This window comes from Talaromyces stipitatus, genomic scaffold (assembly GCF_000003125.1).
Source record: "Talaromyces stipitatus ATCC 10500 scf_1105507295515 genomic scaffold, whole genome shotgun sequence".
In the NCBI taxonomy this organism is placed as follows: domain Eukaryota; kingdom Fungi; phylum Ascomycota; class Eurotiomycetes; order Eurotiales; family Trichocomaceae; genus Talaromyces; species Talaromyces stipitatus.
Window position 1 is genome coordinate 63,613 of NW_002990118.1, and position 21,152 is coordinate 84,764.

At 45.5% G+C, this 21,152-nt stretch overlaps 7 protein-coding genes across 7 annotated transcripts, besides 6 other annotated features; 3 read left to right on the forward strand and 4 right to left on the reverse strand.

The window, feature by feature from the left end:
• Window positions 1-179: part of a mobile genetic element that runs on past the window's edge.
• Window positions 180-357: 178 nt separating this feature from the next.
• Window positions 358-2,664: a mobile genetic element.
• TSTA_040580 (uncharacterized protein) lies at window positions 736-1,401 on the forward strand (the record flags this gene model as incomplete). The annotated part of the gene is made up of 2 exons (XM_002484486.1): window positions 736-948; window positions 1,114-1,401. 2 exons carry the CDS (start codon window positions 736-738, stop codon window positions 1,399-1,401), a joined length of 501 nt encoding a protein of 166 aa, XP_002484531.1.
• TSTA_040590 (uncharacterized protein) lies at window positions 1,855-2,634 on the forward strand (the record flags this gene model as incomplete). Its single annotated transcript, XM_002484487.1, has 2 exons — window positions 1,855-2,263; window positions 2,321-2,634. 2 exons carry the CDS (start codon window positions 1,855-1,857, stop codon window positions 2,632-2,634), a joined length of 723 nt encoding a protein of 240 aa, XP_002484532.1.
• A 195-nt stretch (window positions 2,665-2,859) lies between the features above and the next one.
• Window positions 2,860-2,915: a microsatellite.
• Window positions 2,916-3,178: 263 nt separating this feature from the next.
• Window positions 3,179-3,210: a microsatellite.
• A 957-nt stretch (window positions 3,211-4,167) lies between these two features.
• Window positions 4,168-4,539: a mobile genetic element.
• Window positions 4,380-5,204, reverse strand: TSTA_040600 (uncharacterized protein; the record flags this gene model as incomplete). Its single annotated transcript, XM_002484488.1, has 2 exons — window positions 4,380-4,833; window positions 4,894-5,204. 2 exons carry the CDS (start codon window positions 5,202-5,204, stop codon window positions 4,380-4,382), a joined length of 765 nt encoding a protein of 254 aa, XP_002484533.1.
• Window positions 4,524-5,129: a mobile genetic element.
• A 1,688-nt stretch (window positions 5,205-6,892) lies between the features above and the next one.
• Window positions 6,893-9,373, reverse strand: TSTA_040610 (serine peptidase, putative). Its single transcript, XM_002484489.1, has 10 exons — window positions 9,046-9,373; window positions 8,872-8,989; window positions 8,651-8,805; window positions 8,464-8,586; window positions 8,237-8,406; window positions 8,032-8,116; window positions 7,868-7,973; window positions 7,649-7,808; window positions 7,386-7,580; window positions 6,893-7,323 (listed from the first exon to the last, which is right to left on the reverse strand). Exons 1-10 carry the CDS (start codon window positions 9,295-9,297, stop codon window positions 7,080-7,082), a joined length of 1,608 nt encoding a protein of 535 aa, XP_002484534.1. The 5' UTR covers window positions 9,298-9,373; the 3' UTR covers window positions 6,893-7,079.
• A 1,365-nt stretch (window positions 9,374-10,738) lies between these two features.
• TSTA_040620 (nucleoside transporter, putative) lies at window positions 10,739-12,684 on the reverse strand. Its single transcript, XM_002484490.1, has one exon. The coding sequence runs from the start codon at window positions 12,534-12,536 to the stop codon at window positions 10,977-10,979; it is 1,560 nt and encodes a 519-aa protein (XP_002484535.1). The 5' UTR covers window positions 12,537-12,684; the 3' UTR covers window positions 10,739-10,976.
• A 547-nt stretch (window positions 12,685-13,231) lies between these two features.
• On the reverse strand, window positions 13,232-15,079 carry TSTA_040630 (uncharacterized protein). The gene is made up of 2 exons (XM_002484491.1): window positions 14,713-15,079; window positions 13,232-14,628 (listed from the first exon to the last, which is right to left on the reverse strand). Exons 1-2 carry the CDS (start codon window positions 14,982-14,984, stop codon window positions 13,722-13,724), a joined length of 1,179 nt encoding a protein of 392 aa, XP_002484536.1. The 5' UTR covers window positions 14,985-15,079; the 3' UTR covers window positions 13,232-13,721.
• Window positions 15,080-19,144: 4,065 nt separating this feature from the next.
• On the forward strand, window positions 19,145-20,423 carry TSTA_040640 (C2H2 finger domain protein, putative; the record flags this gene model as incomplete). The annotated part of the gene is made up of 2 exons (XM_002484492.1): window positions 19,145-19,950; window positions 20,009-20,423. The coding sequence occupies 2 exons, from the start codon at window positions 19,145-19,147 to the stop codon at window positions 20,259-20,261; spliced, it is 1,059 nt and encodes a 352-aa protein (XP_002484537.1). The 3' UTR covers window positions 20,262-20,423.
• Window positions 20,424-21,152: the final 729 nt, after the last annotated feature.

Here is a 21,152-nt window from a genome sequence, read left to right on the forward strand (position 1 = left end):
TACACAACTACCGCTCAGGCCTCTGCTCAAAGACAGACTTCCGCAGGATAACTAGATGGTCTCAACGACAATTTTGGCGAGAGAAGCTCTCTATGGCAACACAAATGAAGGATGTCTTCAATATAAGTAAATGGCATAAGTCCACAGGCACCTTCCAAAGCCCTCCACTAAAGGATCCACTGAAACCTAACAGCTTCCCAGCAGTTGCTATACACGAGAAACCTAGTCCGCAATCTTCTCCAAAACTCGGCTGAGGCAGGAGACATACCGTTGGACTCCCCAGCAGTCCCTACCACTAGTCTCTACTTCCCAGACATATCAATGATACAGGTGGAGGAGTCAGTACTTCAGGCAGGAAACACAGCCCCTGGCGCAGATGAAATCCCAACCTGCATACTTAAAGTGGCATGGCCTTTGATTAAGGATAAGGTACTAATGCTATACCAAGGGTGCCTAAAGATTGGTTATCACCTAAAATGCTTTCGACATGCAATTTTAGCAATTATCCAGAAACCAAAGAAGACTGATTGGTCCTCACCTAGATCATACAGACCAATCGCCCTCCTCTCAGTCCTGGGCAAAGGACTCGAGCGCTTGGTGGCACGGAATATGGCATGGACCTCTATACACCACAAAGTATTAGCAAGGCAACAGTTTGGGGCTCTCCCACTAAGATCCGCAACTGACCTGACCACATGCCTAACATATGATGTCGAACAAGCGCTAAATCAAGGCATGACCGCCTCACTCCTCACCCTAGATGTCAAGGGCGCTTTTGATGCCATGCTTCCAGGCAGACTGATCCGCAGATTACGTGAGCAGGGCTGGCCTACGAATCTCGTTCTCTGGATTGCCTCCTTCGCCACTGGACGATCAGTCCAGATCCGACTCAATGGAGAGATCAGCCCCTCAACAGAGATTGCCTGCGGTCTTCCACAAGGATCCCCAGTATCTGGCATCCTTTTCATGCTCTACATAGCGCCGCTATTCCGTCTAGGAAACCCAAGGTACAGATTTGGTTACGCGGACGATGCAGCTAACCTAGCGATCTCTCCATCCCTTGCTACCAACTGCGAAGCCTTATCAGACTCGCTTCAAGAAGCTCTTAACTAGGGAGCTGCAGAGGGCATCACATTTGCGCCAGATAAATACAAGCTTCTTCACTTCTCCCGACATAAAGTAGACCAGGACCCAACCTACACACCCTCAGTGAAAGCTGGATCTATTACAATATCAGAAAATACTAAACGGCTATATCTACGTTGGCTAGGAATCCTCTTTGACAAAAAGCTAACGTTTAAATGGCATGTTGGTGAAACAGCATCTAAAGGCCTCACTGTGGCTAATGCCCTTCGCTCTCTAGGGAATACTATCCGAGGAGTCAAACCTCATTTACTATAGCAGGTAGTATCAGCCTATGTACTCTACAAAGCATACTATGGCGCTGAAACCTGGTGGCCAGGACGTACTCGCCCTGGGCCTTCCCAGACTTCAAACCGAGTTGGAGAACATCTTAAGAAACTAACTAAAGTAATACTAACAGGCGCAAGAGCAGTCCTTCCAGTCTCCTGCATAACCCCAATTCCTGTCCTTTATTGAGAGTCTGGACTCTCTCCACCAGAAATTGAACTAGATCGAATAGCCCTCCTTGCAACTGTCCGCCTATGGCGTCTTAATCCTTATCACCCACTTCTAAGACGCGCAGAACAGATTGCTAGTAATGGCCGACAAACCAGCCGATTTGCCCGCCATATACTGGCCCTCCCCAACTCCGAATAGATAAACCCCCTCCAATACGCTCCCTGGCACCCTCGCGAGTCTCGCAAGAATACCTAAGCTCGAATAGGAGCTCCCATGGGACGCACTAAGGAACAGGCAGCGGCTGATTTCACGGCTTTCCAACGCACCATCCCTAGCTCGGATATTGTAATCTTTTTAGATGGATCTAGGCTAGTAGATGGACGTGCAGGGGGTGGCTATATTGGATTTCAAGCACACCATCAGTTCCTCCGCTCCTCGCTCTCATACGGACATGGGAAAGAAGTCTTCGATGCTGAAGCAGAAGCTGCTCTAGCTGATGCTCAAGCAGCAATAGCATACCCAACAGCTCAATTTGCTACCAACCTATGGATCTGTCTTGACAACCTGGAAGTTACCACACGCCTTCTATCTCCCTCTACAGGATCTTCCCAAGAAATCTTTGAATCCTTCCGCACCCTTGCAGCCGCCTGGCCACTCCGCAAAAGGCTTCCTCACACCAAAGGTGGATCTATTTAAATCCGATGGGTCCCTGGACACGCCAAAATCCCTGAGAACGAAGCGGCTGATCTCGCTGCCAAAGAGGAAGCTGCCTCTATCCCTCCTGCTCCACACAAGTCCTCATACACCTCGCTAAAGAGATACGCCAAGACTCAATCCCTATCCGCTGCTCAGTCACAATGGCAGAAGGTGGCACCACAGAGTTATCAAGATCTAGAAATAACTACTTCCCCTAAGCGCCCTGGGGAGCTTCAACTCAACCGACTTGACCTCAGCCATATTATTGCAGCCCGTGCTGGTCATGGAGACTTTGCAGACTACCATGAACGTTTTAACCATGATGATACTTACCTTCTCTGCAGATGCGGAGCATGAAAAGCACCTCTGCACTTCTTCTTCTGCCATATAGCTAAGAGACGAGCCCCTCAGCCTCCTGGGCCCCCTTCTGAGGTCATCTCTTTTCTCTTAGGCACTGCTAAAGGAGCACAAAAGCTAGCCACATGGCTAGCAGAGACCCACTTCTTTGAGGATATCTGTCCTCGCCAACCTCTCCTTAGCACCTAGCTAAGACAGCCCTCCTCTTCCTTTATATATCTCTTCTCCTTCTTTCTTTCTCTTTTCCTTCTTTCTTTCTCTTCTCTTCTTTCTTTCCCTCTCTGCAAAACTTACTGTTCAGTTATGATAGTGGTGGAGTAATAGGTCATGGAGTGTAGGCGGACCATTGCAGCTGGCAAATACCCAAAACCCACTCCAAGTGGACCTCCCTGTAAGACCACGGCAGCTACGGAAACGCGCCAAAGAGTCTCTTATTTGTACATAAATCTGATAGGACCTGAAACCCGAGGCTTACCCCTCGGCGGCCTATGTCCCAGTGGGGATCGGTGGGAAGCGTGCGAGTCACGAAACACGGCCGTTAAATACACACACACACACACACACACACACACACACTCGTTCTTGGGGATAAGTCACAATATTAGGAATCAAGATATCTTCATATTGTCAGGCTCATTAGGCCGCTTCGTGTTCGCGCCTTACTACCGTCTATGCTTCGTGATACGGATCGTAGTTAAACCAACAGTAAATTTTATCTAGCGATAGCGAGAGGGAAGCCGAATCTGCCGCCCCCTACGATTCGTAGCAATAACTTCCTCAATAACTTCTTCCTCGACCTTGTTACTGCTTTTTGGCTTGGGTTGCTTTAAATTTGGGTTCGTTCGATTTGTGCGGGGCTTAGGAGTAACGAGAGCATTTTTTGAAGCTGTAAACCAGCTAATTTGGCTAGTTTTTGCTCCTCCTTTTGACGTTCCTTTTTGGCAGCCTCTTATTGGCGCTGTTCTCGCTATTTTCGTCGAATCTGAGCCTTTTCAATCTTTTCCAGCTCTTGGGATTCCTTTGCAAGCTTTTGTTGAAGCTTTCTATCATCTTTACGAGCTTGTCCTTGCACGGCATTCTCGTCTCTTTGCTGTTGAAGATCTCGAGCTTGTTGAACCTTGGAAGGGCTAAGAAAAAGAGCACCACCATCTTGTTATGAAGGTAGACCCAATAATAATGGTTTCTGCTTTTTCTGGCGCTTCTTGAGATTGATAATAGTCTTTTGTAAGCCTTCAACTTATGCTTTAAGCAAGGCATTCTCAGCTTGAATACGGAACATCTCATTATTTAGCTTTTGTACCTTTTTTTCATGAATATCATTAACAGCATCCTTCACAATCTTCGAAAGGCGTTTCCAATCTTCAGGATGGATATGTAGATCCACTCGACGAAGGCCGCGGTGGAGGTTCTTTGGTAAAACGCTATATAACGCACTTAGGATTGAAAGGATATAAACCAGTATTTTTGAAGGCAGATCTGATATTTCCGATTGTAAAAGATGCTTCCCAAGCTGCCCAAAAAAGTTGAAAAAAAGTCACGTTTGGTAAGCCGTGTTAATCCTTGACATTCAGCTAAAAAGCTATTTAATTCGTTTGAATAGGCCTGAGAAAGAGGCGAAAATAAAGCAACGTCAAGAGGCTGTAAAGTATGAGTTGCATAAGCTGGGAATATTGTCAATAATATCCTGTTCTTATCACAATATTCAATAAACTTCATATTGACATGAGAGCTATGGCCGTCAAGAATTAGAAGGCGCCATCCCCTGCTTGCTTGAGGTTTTGTCTCTTTATCAAAAACATTAACAAGCCAATGATAACCAATGTCATTATTAGTCCATCCTGACTCTGAAGCTGCAAAAAACATCTTTGAGTCTTAGGATTGAAATCTTGAAGCCATGAATCTTGGATATTACCTGATTTTGCTGAATAGATTAAGCTAGGCGAGATAGCTTTTCCACCAGCACAAATACAAGCAATTGTTGTTATCCATTCTCGATTTCCATCCTGGAGAAACTGCTTGAAGCCTCCAAGCTCGTATTTATAGCGAGAAAAGATTCGTTTCTCTTTTATCATCATCCCAAGCATGAAGCCTTTTTCATCCATGTTATAGATTTGCTCCGAAGCAAGGTTATATTGCATAATTTTCCGACCAAGAAGCTCAAAATTTAACGCATATTTCCATGCTTTATCTGCATTTTTCCTATCCATATCAAGGCTAGCTGAATAGCAAGAAATAAGCTGATCAGAATGAGACTTTAACCAGCGGGTAGCCCAGTTCTTCCCAGGCTTTTTACCACATATATCCTCTGCAAGATTGGCTAGCATTCGATTCGTAGGTGGAAGACCTTTTTCGGTAAACTGATTTATGTATTTTATAAGTGCTTGAGATTGCCCATGGCTCAATACGCGTTGATTGTCATATTGTACTTGTTTTGGGCCCGTAAGTCTAAGAAAACGTCTTCTGAGATTTGAGGCATCAACACCGTAGGTTCTCGCAAATAAAGAAATATTGGGCTTTTCTCCTGGATCTAAGGAACGTAAAGCTTCAAGTGCGACCTCATATTTTTCCATATTGATTGATTTATCGTGCTTTGAAATGTACGCGATTTTTGGTGTTTTAACAAAATTTGGTATCAGGTGGGATTTGGTATCAGGCGGTGAGGGACGGTAGCGGTAGTTAAGGGACGCCATCACGATTTAGTAGTTGCTAAGCCGTCACATGTTCGAGTAAAAAAGACTGTCTTCTTGTACCGATGTTTATTAATAACTCTTACATGTACACTTCATTATAGATATGGACAGATTCGACTATACGATTACTAAAAATCTTGATCTCCTTGAAAACTGCCAGGCTATAAGTTACCATTGACCTAGATATTAATAAAGGGTGGTTGTCTAAGGTCTTTGCCAAGATTCGATGATCTTGGCGACTATTTTTTTCCGCAAGCGCATCTATAACAGATCAGTTTGATCAGTAGTGATTGTGGGGGAAAAAATTACAGTCAGAAAGAGAAGAGGGCTGAAAACTCACAAATAGTAGCCTGGATATGAGACGGTGGAATAAATGGAAAAGACGAGCTGTCGACAACCCGCAAGCCCGATACGGAGGTCACTAAGTTCTGTGTTGAAACAACATGCTTCGACACCCGTATATCAAAGCATAGTCTATGCATTAGCTCAACGACTACAGTTTACCATTAGCGCCCACTAACTTATGAGAATTTCGAGTTATTCCAGTTCAACCACGTCCAATATCAAACTCCCTCATATCGAAGAATCGGTCACATAGATACATGTTTTGATGAAGCAAGCATTTAAATGCTAATTATTAAGGTCTAGCCTACCTTATTTCGTCCTACTAAGACTGCCTCCTTTGAGTGACTATATATATATATCAGGGCTACCAGTTGACATATGTACGGATGAATAGGATTGCTTTATGAACCCAGGTAGCTTGGGCATAGCCGGACGCTTATACTTTTCCGTCATAATGGTGCAGGTGATATCCGTAAATCAATGATATCTAATTCTTAAGGCATTATTAAAGATCTTTTCTACGCGGTTCATCCTAAGGTAGACGTCTGCAGATACGAATCACAATTCAAGCCTTGCTATGAGACACATGTGATGTGACCAGAAATCCTTTAAGATGGTGTACTATGCATTCATATGCATCTACCACTGGACACAGATACGGTACGGTTCCAGTTTGGAGCCTCCATAGGCTTGAAGCATCATAGACCCCCTAAGCTTATCACCTCACCAATGACCTCACTCAAGAAATCAACTTTTCATCATTCAGAATGCAGGAAGAGAGGCAGTAGAATACCATTCCAAGCAGCCATCACGCCACAGTAAGAGCATTTATCTACGACGCCGTGGTTGACAGACCGATAAAGTTTCGAGAGATGATTCGATCAATCGCATCCTTGACAAGTACAACGCTGTGCGTGAGAAATGTGATTTGAGCTTCCAGTACGAAGTAAGAGCATTGAAACGCGCGAAGATCCGAAATGGACAGTCCAAGTAGAAAACTGGAAAAGGTACTTGCACATAGCAGCAGACTTTAGACATTAATGGGTGGTGTACCTCGCTGTCAACCCGTTATCATTTGGCCGTCGCTCTGTCCATTTCCGTCTTGATAGTTAAGAAATTTTAGATGAGCCGCGCTAAAAAAAAGTAAACAAGCCAGGACTGTCTGCTTACTCCTCATGTCTCTTAATCAGCCAGAATTACACAAAAGGAAGGGATGCAGAATTCCCAACGATGAGTCGTGTCACGAGCATAGAGAAGTATGTAAGTAGCCCTCGATATAACCTCAATTGACTATTGATCTTATAGCTAGATGTATCCAAGCTCGGAAGCGCAACAGACGGCGTGGGCGACAATAGGTCGCGCTGACATCGTTTTACAGAAGGAAGCCAGTTATAAGATCAACCTGTCTACCTAGGTGTTACGTACGTGCTTGTGGATAGACACATCCCACTCGTCGATCCAGGCCTTCATTTGCTCCACTTCCTTTTTTTGAACGTCGCGGACGCCGGAGTTCCCCTCGCCATTCCTCCATAGCAAATCATAGCAATGGCTGGCCTCAGGCATAATATAAATGGGATTAACCTGGCTGGAAATTGCCGGACCACCGGGACGAAAGTCTGATGATATGGTCTCCTCGCGCCAAGGATCATATTGACTATATCACATGAGTTTTAATCGGTTAGTGAAGTGGCATATAAAACAATTGTAGAGATTTACCCCTGGGCCCATATCACACGCTCAGTTGTTCCAGTCCAACCTTGTGTCCAGGAATTCAGAAAGTCGGGCCGTTTGCCATCAGCGCTGGCATATGTGTACCCATCATCCGGCTGGAAGTACGTTCCACAAGTTCGCAAGTAGTAGTCCGCCGTTACGAGGCGCGAGACAATGGACGGGACTCCATCAGGAGCGCCACTAAGATACCAAACTGTCAGCCACAACTATCCTGGACTATCTTATCAAACTCTTGACTATTTACTTACTCCTGCCAAGCACCAAATGGCTCATTGCAGCAAAACCATATCCACTGTCGATCCGCCACATTATTGATTGACCTATCCGCGTAGAGTGGGTTTGAGCTGTTATAGGTATCATAGCAAGCTGTTTCATATTGGTCTGTCCAGTAACCGTAAGAGGCGCAAGCTATAGGCGGGAATTGGGTCAACACGAAGAACACGATAGTGCTATAGATTACCACTTACTTCCGGGGAAGAAGGTAGTAGTCCACCACTGGGCGTAACCTTCCAAAGCTTTGGTGACGCCAACTCCGGAGGAACTAACATTGGCTGGCGGAGTGGCGTGGACGTTCTTAAATTATATCAGATTGCTAATCATAACTGTTGATATGCTTGGCTGAGATTAATACCTCGATATAGTCACAGAACTCATAAATAACTCCAGATGGACCCCAACTCGTTGTCTGGCCAAGGTAAGGGCCACCCACAATCGCTCTATTTTAGGATATTAGCACTGTTTAGTGACTCCTTCGAAGCAAAGATAAGAGAGAGGGGGGAGCCGGGGGTGGGGAGCGCAGATTGTCCTGGCTAATCAAGTGAAATTCTGGAACGTACGCAGCAAAATCATCGTCTCTAAGATCCCCCAACATGAATTTTCTCTTCAAATCATCTTTGGCGCTTTCATTTGATCCGGTTAGGATGGAATCTATGTGATCGATGACATTGACTAGATCAGTGCTACAATTCTTTGGTAGCCGTTGTTGTATAGGGACAAAGTATTGCCACTGCATAACAGTTATTCATGAGCTTGATAGTTTTCAATACATGTCACGAGTACTCACATAATTCCATATTGCTTCTACAGGCGCACTGGATGCGTGATAGGCCCAAAAGGTCCCAGGTAGGGTTGCTGCAGTCCAGCCAGCTTGTGCTCCACTGTATGAGCCGCCAACGAGGATCCATGGCTTATCTCATATGTCAACAACCGAATAATCCAAGGCGGTAATAATAGGAAGAGATATTACATACAGCATTTTTTGGGCTACTCCGGGTAGAGTTATCAAATGGAAGCTTCACATTCTTCGCAAAGTGGACCGCATCGGCAAGTGCGTTCTTAAACGTGAGATGCTGCATAGTCTTGGGCGTCAATGTGTTAACCGGAGAGGATTCGCCCCAGTAGCGGTCTAATGGAGGTTAACTCGGATAAGAACGAGAGATCGAGGGGTGAAATATCCAATCTGCTGACTCACGCTCAAGAATGATTCCTGCTCCGCCGAATTCCTGTGCATATACACCACTGATTGTGACGTTGGTCAGATATCCTTGAAACCCATCGGCCGTTTGCTCTCCTGGCTGGAACAAGATAACCTAACATCTCGAATGGTTAATGATTTTGGCGGATCGTATCCTTAAAACTTACTCACGGGAGATCCAGATCCTTTCCAGTACTGTGTACTGTAGAAGTAACGTTGTCTAAATGTACCCAGCTCTGGTTTATCATGGTCTAAGAGCTGGTCAAACCATCCGGTCGAGTATTCGAAGGCTGCTGGCGCTGCAGAAGCTGGAGGCCTCGGGATATTAGGTCGCACAGCTACGGTGAGTGATATCCACGAAGCACATATGGCGATAAATAGAATGATCGATCGCATCTTGACGCTTGGCAGACGCAGCAGCATATGCTACACAGTGACAATCAAAGAACAGCAAGAGCCGAGGTGCTGTAAGTGTCGACTATAACTTCACATCATGCATGGTGAAGAAATCCAGGCTATTTATATTACACAAGAAATAAAAAAAATCAACTGCTGGACTAGGCTATATGTACAAAATGGCTTTGATAGTACTGCACAATGCGCCTAATACTCCATATTATGCATACAACTAGACCCATAGTAGCCAAGTTCCGTAGGAAAAAGTGCGATTATGCCATTGCATGTAAAGCACCTACTAGATACAGATAGTGCCTAGAGCTAGCTCGCTGCTAGTGCTCTATACAAGCGGTGAGCACTACGTATATAAAAAAGTTAAAAGTGAAATATCATTCGAAGAATGGCTCGGAATCTTGCTTAGGATGAGGCTAAAGCGGCAGATCATCACAAAGAGTTTCTGTACGCTCAAAAATCGGCGGGTAAGCTGAAACAAAGCGAAAGGCGTCGCATGCATAAGTACGTACAGTGGTTACATAGCCGGCGAGGTAGAGACCAGATAAGGACAATGGAAGGTATTTCTCAAGGCTAGTATCAATTTAGTATAGTGGTACTACGGCTGATCACGTCTAATATCCCGTTTGTCGAACTACAATATTGGGTCATCCTACTGATAAATGATGTAGTATCATGGGGTGGTAATAAGCGGGTCGGTTTCTGGGATATTATTAATTTGCGTTTTTTGTACGGAGTACGCAATAGGGAACTCGGTTGGTAAGAAGAGACCGAGGAGTGAGTTTAATTCTCGTACATACGTAGGAGCCAATATTGGTACTTAACAGCGGTACAACTGAACATCGACCGAAGACTATTTCGAGGAAAGATTTGGGTAAGGATAACCAGTTCATGTAAGATTGTACAATGTACCCCGGAATACTCCGTACACCGGAGCTTATCTAGTGTAAAGGGGACGTCTTTTTAGACTCTGAGTCGAAATCTTGGAAGGTTGGCCGATCGACTAGCTGGATACAGAGAGATCTACAGAACAGATGGAGGAACGTGGCCAATAGGAACGTGGCCAATAGGAACGCGGACCAGAGAGAAGCTTATCTTCGATGTTGATTGCCTGATTTACAAAGCGTTGAGAAGCTGTGTATCATGTAACTTGCACGCGTCGTGGTTAACTTATGACAGAAACATTAGCATGTATCAATATAGCATTTACAGCAAGCATATGTATAACTAAAACATTTCGTGCTCCGTTGCATCGTACCACGACTTGACTCTGCTAGTGTTAGCGGGAAGAGAATATGAAGTAATTTTCAAGATACGCAGAATTATGAGGACTGCAATGTCACGCATTCGAATTGTTGTGATCGGTTGGGTATATGGCTGAGAGGTTCTTAGCTTTCAAAGGCCGTAGCCGAGTCGGATACCTTTTTGATGCGAGAAAAAGTACGATAAATGTATGTGAAGGCATGGCGGCCATTTAAGGTTATGGGAAGGGAAGGCTCTTGAAATATGACCATACTTTCCGTTCACGCATACGAAACGAGTCTGAAGATTGCCTCAAGGTTTTAAGGATACCCCTACGCTGTCTTTGATAGTCGAAATCAGTATTGATAACTAGCAAATTCGTTACCAAAAAAATTAGTCTTAAAGCACCGACAGACGAGCGGTGATCACTGTCCTGAATCCCCAGAGGCAAATCAACGGCCAAAATACTTGAGCTCGAGATAACGAGCCGGAAGATATACTACAGCCGTCACCACAAAGGTGAATTCGTTGGCAACGTCACCGCCAGCATCACCGATAAGCTTCGCTAGAGGCCCGACAAACCATGTTTCGTCCATACCCATGCACCAGGCCACCACACCGAGAAGGAATGCAATGGCTGCACCGATGCCATGAGGAAGTCCAGATGGGTCATTCCATGCTTCGAGATCATAATTCTCAAAATCGCCTCTGCGGAACAAGACGTGTTCCTCAAGCAGAATAATGGTATAACTTGTGCACCAATAGCCGAGAAGACTGAGAAAATCTTGCAGATATGTGTTCAATTCTTGACGACCGCCAAGTGCAAGACCGAGAATGGCTGCAAAACATAACAATGTCCAGACAAACCGCGGGACCGCTGCGAAAGGCCTTGAAACTTGTTGGAAAGATATCCCGGCACTGTAGAGACTGATAACATTGACATTGATACCGGATAAGACGAGAACGGTGAGCAGAAACTTGGCAAAGCCACGTGGATAGAGCATGTCCTGAACGAGATATCCGATTCCTAGGTCATAAGAATCTTTCCAGTCCGGTCGGTTATTCAAGGCAGAGGCGACAACACATCCTGCAACCATACCAATCGACGTCGGGATGCCAATACCGAAAGTAGTCATGAGGAACACCTTGAGACGGCTGACGCGTACTGGGTAGTGCACATAGTAGTCGCTGGCCATTGTGGACCAAGAAGCACTCGAACCGTAGACAATCGCCAGCAGACTTAAGACAGAAGCGGAGAGGTTGGCTCCCGTAACAGAAGCCGGAGATGTGTTGTCTGCATACTTCCCAGTCTCGCCGAATATGATGAGGAAGATAACGAAGAAGATGATCCACGCATAGCGCTCATAGACCAAGATAAACTTCAATCCGAAGCAGGATATGCACAATGCCACAACGGCGAGGATGATGATACCGACAACCAATGACACGTGGCCATCAGAAACTGCCGTCAAAGCGAGACCGCCAGTAATGCACGCAACAGCGGCCCAACCCAGTTGTTGGATACCGTTGAGAATGGCAATAACCTTGTTAGGCCACCATCCAAAACTGTAACGACTGACACTGATTTGACGCAGACCTGTCGCGGCTCCAAAGGTTGCACAATACGCGGTCAGGGCACCTCCCAGGATGGAAGCAAATATAGTAATCACGATAGATTGCTTCAAACTGAGCCCAAACTCCCAGCCAAGAAACCCAGTGGCAAAGCAAGAAATATTCATTGTCCCACTTGCCCATAGCAGAGCCATTGACAACTCTTCCCTCCAGTGCACTGGTCGTTTATCCTCGGGGCGCTTGCGAACAATGGCTTCCGATTCCATGCCAAACTTCTTGTCCATGCGTCGTTCCAAGGCACTCAACTGCGCGAGAATTCCATTGCCGTTTCGCATGTCAGACGGAGATGAGTCGTTATCCGAACTGCTCACATTCAAAGTGCCCTTAGTGTCGACGGCATAGTTGGACACGCCATGACCTTTTTCGGCGTCGTACTCCATTGTGTGGGACAAGGACCGACTGTTTGCACAAGATGGGAGGCGCCTCTCTGAGCAGAATACGCTGACGTGATTGAGCCGACAACCCACAAGTATGACCTCGAGGAATTGTGCGTCTGACCAGTTGTTATATATGGCCTGACTAGTCGCATGAGCGCACAAAAGATAAGAGGGAGAAAAATCAGACGACGTCGAGGGCGGAGACGCGAATGAAGGTTGGATGGAACAGAAACCCGAGAGAGGAAAAGCTTAGAATGCAGACACATACAATTAGATGCTGTGATTGGATGGAAACAGGAGTTTGTGTATCAGCGGGCCCACAATGTCCGATGTGTGTTTAGTTGACACCAAGAAATTCTATTGGATGAATAGTTGTGGGGCAGAGAGGTACTGCTGTTTCTGGTTGGTGGCTGATAGAGGAACCATATCTGGCTGGCGGTCGCTGCGATGTGATTGGCTTCTGTCTTGGGTTGCCACGCGGGAAATGTGCGAAAGAGGCAGGTGATCGTGTTGTCCCCAGCAGTGCCCCACTCTGGATGACACCCCAGCTCCACCAGAGTTTGCTAAGCAGCAATCCTAGTCATGTGGCTTATTTGCCTGAGATAGCTGGCCACGACTGGAGTACGTAGCCGCGGGATTTACACAACCCACGTGCACGTTCAGTGGCGAGTTCTTATCGGAAATGATATCTTGCTTTCAAATACTATCGAGGCGCTTGAAATAGTTGCAACAGTGCTCCTGTACTCAGGTTCAGGCATCGGAGAGAGACCATGAGACTACACGATCGACAATCCTTAAGATGCTAGTCTGACACTCCACCCTCTCTTGAAACAACAACTGATGTTCTTAGGCGGAAAAGGCTTTTAGTTGGGGTAATGAGATGAGTAGGTATGAGTAGGTATGAGAAATGCGGCGATCTGAGTCGTGCATGGCTAGCAAGACCCGACTGCTTGATTGGCTTCCCTGTAATCGTAGATGAAGGGGCTCGTTATTCATGGAACAGTGCCAGAGCCAGCGAGGCGTCTAATCCGTTGCTGAGCGTCGTCATGGCGTGGAAGCTTTACTGCCAACCCAGTTCGCTAAAATGTCGTAGCTGATGTTGGCGTGCTCCCGGAGGATCAAATAAGTGAGCTAAACCTGGATTTCTTAACTCGTTCTCCGTTCGATCGAATCAAGATTGCGATTTGCTCAAGTCAACTTCTCCGAGTGGCTCCTCTCCATGTGCTCCTCCAAGTTCGGTAGTTGCGCGAATGGAACTCTATGTCGTTGACACTTTTCTACCGGACAAAAATGCCGTCTTTTGCTAACTTTGTCGTTTCCCGATGCTGGTTGTGGATATTTCTCGGTTGTGGATAGACCTTGAACATGCCCAAGTGACTCCCTGGTGATTCCGCCTTGGTGTATACGCTCCGTATTCGCGAGCGGGAGAAATTTGACACTTGTCTGTCCGCACTGAGAACTGCTCCCAAAAATGGTTTCGCACCGTTTCGTCGTACGGTATATGACTTCATTTGGCCATCCACGCTGTGAAGCTACCAGCATCACTGTATCCCAATCGCTGAGAGCTCGTCGTTTCCTTTTCCGTTCACTTGCTTCGTATCGCATACCGCTTAATAGATTATTCAGGTAGTCGATCAGATCTCGTACCAGAGGCCGCAATCTAGTGGCAATCAATTTATCGTCGGATGAAGGTTCGTAGCCATTGCTAAGTAGGTGATGGTTACGCAACCTCTCGCGAAATTTTTCCTTGCTCATTTTCGTTAAATGCGCTGAAAGGACTTCCTCCATCTGAGCGGCTGGCCGGGTGTCTGGCTCGGGTTTAAACCGATAGGAATCATAATCGCTTCCCGCAATTCCATATGGTTTAGTAACAGATGTGTCTGATACTCTGTCGTCATCATCGGAGCTTTCAGCGGCAGCATGCTGATGAGGTGAAGCATTTGGTTGTTCTCCAGATAGATCGATAAATGCATACCCTTTCGATCTGTTTCGCATTTCTGGTTTGACGTGTCGAATGAGAAATACTTTCGGGGACGATCCGTATTCTCCTCGCTGCAAATCTTGTGGTCGAAGCGGCCATGCTGTCACGAAATTCCTGCAGCTCAGACTGGATGTCAGATTATTGCTCATTGGTCTGTTATAAGATTGGTAGTCACCTGCGAATTGCTCTCCATCTTACCTTTTTAGCCGCTGCCCTTTTCCGCGCCGTCCCTCCAGAAATGCTCGGTACAGTATCCTGGAGAGATCTTTATCACGAGTTGCTCGAATTTCTCTAACAAGGAGCCGCTCCTGTTTAGTATTTTCGAACCACCTATGTCTAGCCTTTTCCCACTCGGAATCATTTTGTCTCAGCTGATCTTGTGCAGGAAGCGTCCGCGAAATAGGTTGATCGCTCTCAGATAGTGCAACTTGTTCGCCTCGTAGTTCGACAACAGGGTCATCCTCATTCATGCTTGAATTCGAAGATCAAGCTGAGAGACAATCTGCGGGGATTGTAGCAATGCGACTATTGAAATTGCAAAATGGTTTTCATTCCGTTGACGGACAAATTGAAAGATGAGAATGTTCTTTTCGGTTTGGGGTCAGATCGGGGACCCACTGAAGAAATCAACTCCATACGTATTGCAAACAGTACAAACACAAATGACAAGCCCAAGTAAATTGTCTGAACCTAACAATATATCTCTAAGTGTTTGTCACCAAATCATTATAACCGGTTTTCCCGCACTTATCACATTTGGGACATTATGGCACAGGCATAGTACTCACTCGTTGAGTTGGATGTCCGCGTCGTCCAGAGACCCTTCGAACCACGCAGCAACGATGTTGTTTTGAAGGGAAACTTGTCTGTAGACTGTCGTAAGTTGTAACAACCGTCTTCCAGATAATGTTGATCGCGCTGTCGTCATGAATGGTTGGATTGTTTGCATAATTTGCGACTATTATTTGTGGAAATATTTTCGACTGAATGCTCCGATCAGAAGTGTTGGATATTTATGGCTGAGCCCTCCGATGAAGTAGGCCGTCATGGAGCATACCGTCTATCTGCGTGAGGACAGTACTGGAAACACTAACGCATGAGGCCATTATTATATGTGAAAATGGAAGCTCTATGCGAACAGTCCCGCTCTACTAGTCAGAACTACCAGCTACGGCTTGGAGCTTGGGAGATAGTTTTAGCGACAGCACGCTGGCCTCGAGGTATTTATACGTCGATATCACCGAAGTCACACTTATAGTCCGGAATTACCTAGGGCAGGGTTGTGCCAATGCGATTCCGCATGGTAGCAACTTTGGCGACAGATTGGAAAGCCTCGACAACCTCGGTCCATTTGAAACTCATGACACCTGTTGACATCGACATCCACAACTCATGGTCCAAAGGATCGATGTGCCGCAGACGTGCAGACCTGGTAGAGAGTTCGAGGGAGTTTGAAGCTTGCCGGCATGAGGATTCCTTGCGCTGAAGTAGCACTAGAACTTGTGGGATCCGACTGAGGTAGAGTAATATTTCTTGTCTCGTCATGTTTACAGTCCCAAGGTAAATTCCAGCGGGCGCGCTTGTGAGCCTCGAGAATACAGATATCACCTCGATAACACGGGCCGGCAGCGAGGTGCTATTTGATCTACTCATTAGGTACCACCGGTCCTGTATCGCCTTTGATTAACCAGACGCGAGCTGCTATCGGTACGTTAACCAATACAGGTGAGTCAATCGAGTCAATTGAATGGCGAATATCTGCCATCATGGACGACCGTGATATGGGTCTCATTACTGTACTGTGATACAATGCAGGCGACCAATCAGACTATGTTCACAGGATGCAAGTATGTCTAATTTTTAAGTTCACCAAGCGGCTGGTCGGTGTCAAATGAAACCCTGATCATTCAAACTACTCGCCTCATTCTACAATGTATGCGGCATTTTGTCAGTGTTTAATTTACTCGCATAACAATGCAGTAATTTTGACCATCTAGTCACAAGTTAGCAGCTGATTGGAAAACACCGTGTGGTTGAACTACGTCAGATTGATCACCAGGCAGCCTTGTGATCACAAGAACCTAAATATTACTGCGGCATATATAACCACTAGTTATGGATTGGGGCGGTGTTGATGCTTCGTGGGGCCAAATCTAACCCTCCTGGTATTACGCGGCTGTTGTATCACTGACTTTATGTGCCTCCATATTATCTATCCAAACCTATCACCGCAGTATGGAATGATATGATAACCAATGAATGCGGGATGAGATGCAAGTTGAGAATGTAAATACAGGGAAGGAGTACCATCAATACGACACCATAATCCGCATGTTTAAATAGAGAACATGGCGATAGTACCAACCCATTGTTGGAGATTTGGTGGGCGATTCAGACTTTGTCGGTGACAGACAGATGGGCCCCAGACTCACTCCGCTTCAATATTATCGTTATCTTATTGACCGTGGAAATCAGCATCTGCCCAGATGGTTGGAATTTCTTTTCCATCAGGCGATCAGAATGAGACTCAACCGTCGAGTCGGGGTAATTGGCACGTCTCCGCTACGGAGACTTCCGCCGTGTTTCCCCCACAGACCCGAAATACCTATGTTACATACCATACCATACATACCATACGTCCCACTATCTGTTAACTATGTACTTACTACATGCTTAGTCGGCTTGGGCCCATCCAAGAACTTCGCCTTATGCAGGTCCTGTGAAACATTCATATGTATTTGCGTGGTTCTCGACTCGATATGCTAATGGCGACAATAGGGACGGATAACCTATTCTTCTCAACGTTTCTCCTGCTATCAATCAGAAACGAGACTAGATCCCATGCATGTCAAAACAGCAAGAGGTCTGAAGTAACCCTAAAAATACCCCGAAGAAAGAAGCCAGAATATTATTCAATCCAGGTCCTCCCCTCAAAATTGTTTCGGTTCTCAAACTTTCGGAATTCAATCGAATCAGGAGCTTATTCATCTTTTATGAGATTATATAGATCGGGGATCTCACTGGATCACTACTCTCCGCTCGGCACGGCCCGATGATTAGTACGACTCGTGTGATTGAATCATCCATAATGCGTCGGTTGTTACATGATTAACTGATCCATGGCTGAATATATATTGTATGCCATGGCTGCAATATCTTCCGGGGGAACTTGAATAAATCGTTGGGTAGTTAATCCAAACTCTACTGACAAATACCTTGTTAGTTTTCGTGTACTATCTGGCCGTCTTCGATTATGCGACCATCTTTTTCTAGACAGCACTAAGTGGCCTTCAGATTAGGTAGATTGCACCGGAAGATAGCATAATCCCTATGGAGTCTAGGCATTCAGCAGAGTAATAAGAATACCTCATTTTCCGGCATGTGAGTTGACACACCACAGTGCTCCAAAGAATCCATAGTATGCAGATCTGGTTCCATTGGAGATTCTATCGCCACACACTATTTACCATATGTCCCACGTATCACCAAACTCTTGGCGAGCCAATGAAATCTTCGGCCAAGATGATCTCTTTGCTAGGCGAAAATAATGCCGACAAGCTAGTTCAGATCTGTCTATTATTGTGATACAGAAATCCTAATTGCGAGCAGGTACTGACTCGCGGAGTAGAAAGTCTACAATAGAAATTGCTGGCCGACTTCTGGAATATCCTATCTTTGTTCCACGATAGGCAACCAATCTACGAAATAGTATCTCATCGCAATTATTACACTGCAGCATTACTATATATACATTTTACTCCATGGCTCTATACAAAGTATGTGCTCTGTAAGAATTGCAGACGTCCATATGGCCGTCATTACCGTAATTACTCAGGTTCGTCCTAGTATTGTGGTGTAATAAATACTTCTAGCGTCATTCTACAGCCCTTCTATGCAGCCTGACTTGCCTGTCTGCATTCGACCAATCAGCGCTATTGCGCCAGACAATGGATCGAGTCTTCAATTCTCCACCGCACTGTTTGTCTAGGCTCAATGATACTTCTCACTTTCATTTGCTTTTCTCCCTGTTCGTTTGCTTTTAATTTCCCTATTCTCTTTTTCTCTATATCAATAGGTAGTCAAAGCCCATCAAAGCGACATATTAATGGTAGACTGAGATATTCACGTGTGGTCAATCCACCAATCAGAGCTAGATACTCTTTCAGTGCCCTGACACCTTTCACCTTTAGTGAACTCTGGGGAGAAAAATCCATTTCTTGTTCACATCTTGGAAGGAATCTGACTATTACTCCTCATCAACCTGGTTACTCTAATTCTTAAGGAAAACCTCTGTGGCTACTCATCTCCTACCGTTCTGGTCCAGATCTGCTGGTCCAAGGCTCATGCTGGCCATCTGAACTTCAAAGTCGCTCTAGCATAATCATCTTGTCCTCTCAGCACAGGTTTTGCTTTGAAGCTTGGGATGCCCTGTGGATACTTCACTATATGCATGCTTAGTTCGTTGTGCACTGCATGTCTCTCCTTGTGGAGATAGTGCAATACTATGATATGGTATGAATCTCTGATCTTTAATATAATTGGCTTCACAATTGAAGGCTTCTGGTCACATATCTAAAGAATTGACCGTCCTTGTTTCTAGGAGCCTTTTCCCTTCGAGATTGGTCTAGCCATGGACTATTCTAATTCCAACATCGGCGCTGATTCGACTTTCCAGAGGCAGCAAAACGGCTCTGACTTTGACGATTACGAGTCCCCAAACGAGATTCATAGTCATCAACCCTACATTGAACTTCCCTCTTCTCAGTCAAAATATCCATCGCCTGCTGTAGGGAGCATGGGGTTTGCTTTACCTGAAAGCAATGGAGGTTTGGGCATCATGAACCGGGATATGAACACAGGTATTGGTATGGGTATGGGAATGACCATGAATATGGATTTGAGATTTCATACAAACACAAGCATGAACATGACTCCTGGCACACACTCACTTTATTGTGAGAATGGTGGCACAGTTCCTTTCCATGTTCAGCCAAATCTCACTTCATCCCATGCAGTTATGAGGTGTGATGCACAGTCTCTGCTTGCTGTAGGTCATGCAGTGGACACCAACGCTTTTATGGCAGTTGGGACAACTAGTGCACCTGCTACTCGACCTATCCCAATTCCTCTCCCAAATCACAGCTTCCATTCTGCATCTCAGTTTACTATGACTCCTGAATTCAACTCAAGCTCTTATGAATACTCGTCCTCCCCTTATTACTACTCAGCATCACCTGCTACCTCGTCGTCCTCAACGAGCATTCACAGTGAGGAATATAACCACAAGGTTGTGAGAAATGTGGACGCATCTCAGTTGGCTGCGAAGTCGCCGTCGCCTGGATCACCAATTTCTACCTCATGTCCAGCAGTCTTGGACAGCAAAAGCTCTACTCCAAGCTCTCCCAATCCGCCAGTTCAACTCGTGCAGAAGAAAAAGTGAGTTTTCTCTTCCCCTAGATATGAGAGATATGAGCTAATCCAGTGTGTCGAATAGGTCGCCCGCTTCTTTCGAATGTCAAAAATGCGGCAGGTTCTTCACTCGTGGTGCCGATGTCAAGCGTCATGAGACCAGCGTCCATTCCCCTAGACCTATGGATTGCCCCGTGAAGAATTGCGTTCGCAAGGGGAGCATTGGTTTCCCACGTCGTGACCATCTCATGGAACACTTGCGCACCTTCCATAATCAGAACATTCCAAAACGTTGCGGAACTAAGAAACGCAGAACTAACGCTGCACTTGATCACTGATCTCATCGAGTACGATTGTAATTCGGTATATCGACTCTATTGCATAGACATACATATTACGACTGATGTCTTGATGATTTACGATTGGAGGACGGGGAATGTCTTGATGATGCTGGATATTTTCAACCACTTGTTCCTTTTATGATCCCATTTCATCTTCCACACTATGCGTGATACCTTCTCCTATGTGATTTCCCCCAATGTTCCTGTTCTCGTTTACCTGACATATCATGGAAATAGGTGAGCCCGACCCCTTGAGCAAGGCGCCTGTTAAATACAGTCTGCTTAGGATAGAATTAGATGTCAAATAGATATTGACGAATATGCACCTGATTTTGATTGACAAGACAGCCGCACTATATTATTATATCAAAGCCACGAGGATTTTTATAGCTAGCCCACCAAAGCTTATCAATCGTCTGGACGTGTAGATAGGTTTGAAGTACATAGATGCCTAGGTAATCATAGAGACGATAAGACATATCCTAGTCGCACCCTTTCACATCTCTTGAGAAAAGACAGAACGAGCAAGTCATTAAGTATCGATTATCGAGCGGGGATCAGCCAATCACGTGTCATAGCAAGCGAAGTGTAACTTTTGGCACGCGTTTTGAGTCACGATCACAACATCCTATATACCCAGTTACATACTCAAACAATCCTCTTGCCACCACAGATTCTATCTTATTTTCATCGATTTCTTCACAATTTGTTCACAATTTGCGTTGTGAAGCTATAGCATCAGATCAAGGGGTGCATTGTTCTGTCACAAACGAGACGCGTCTTTGTTAACTTCAAAAACTGTGTCTACAAACAGACCACCCTTGGTAATAGTACTTGTGGTGGCTCATTGTTCTTTTGTGTGAGGGGTTCTGCAGATAAGAAACGAGT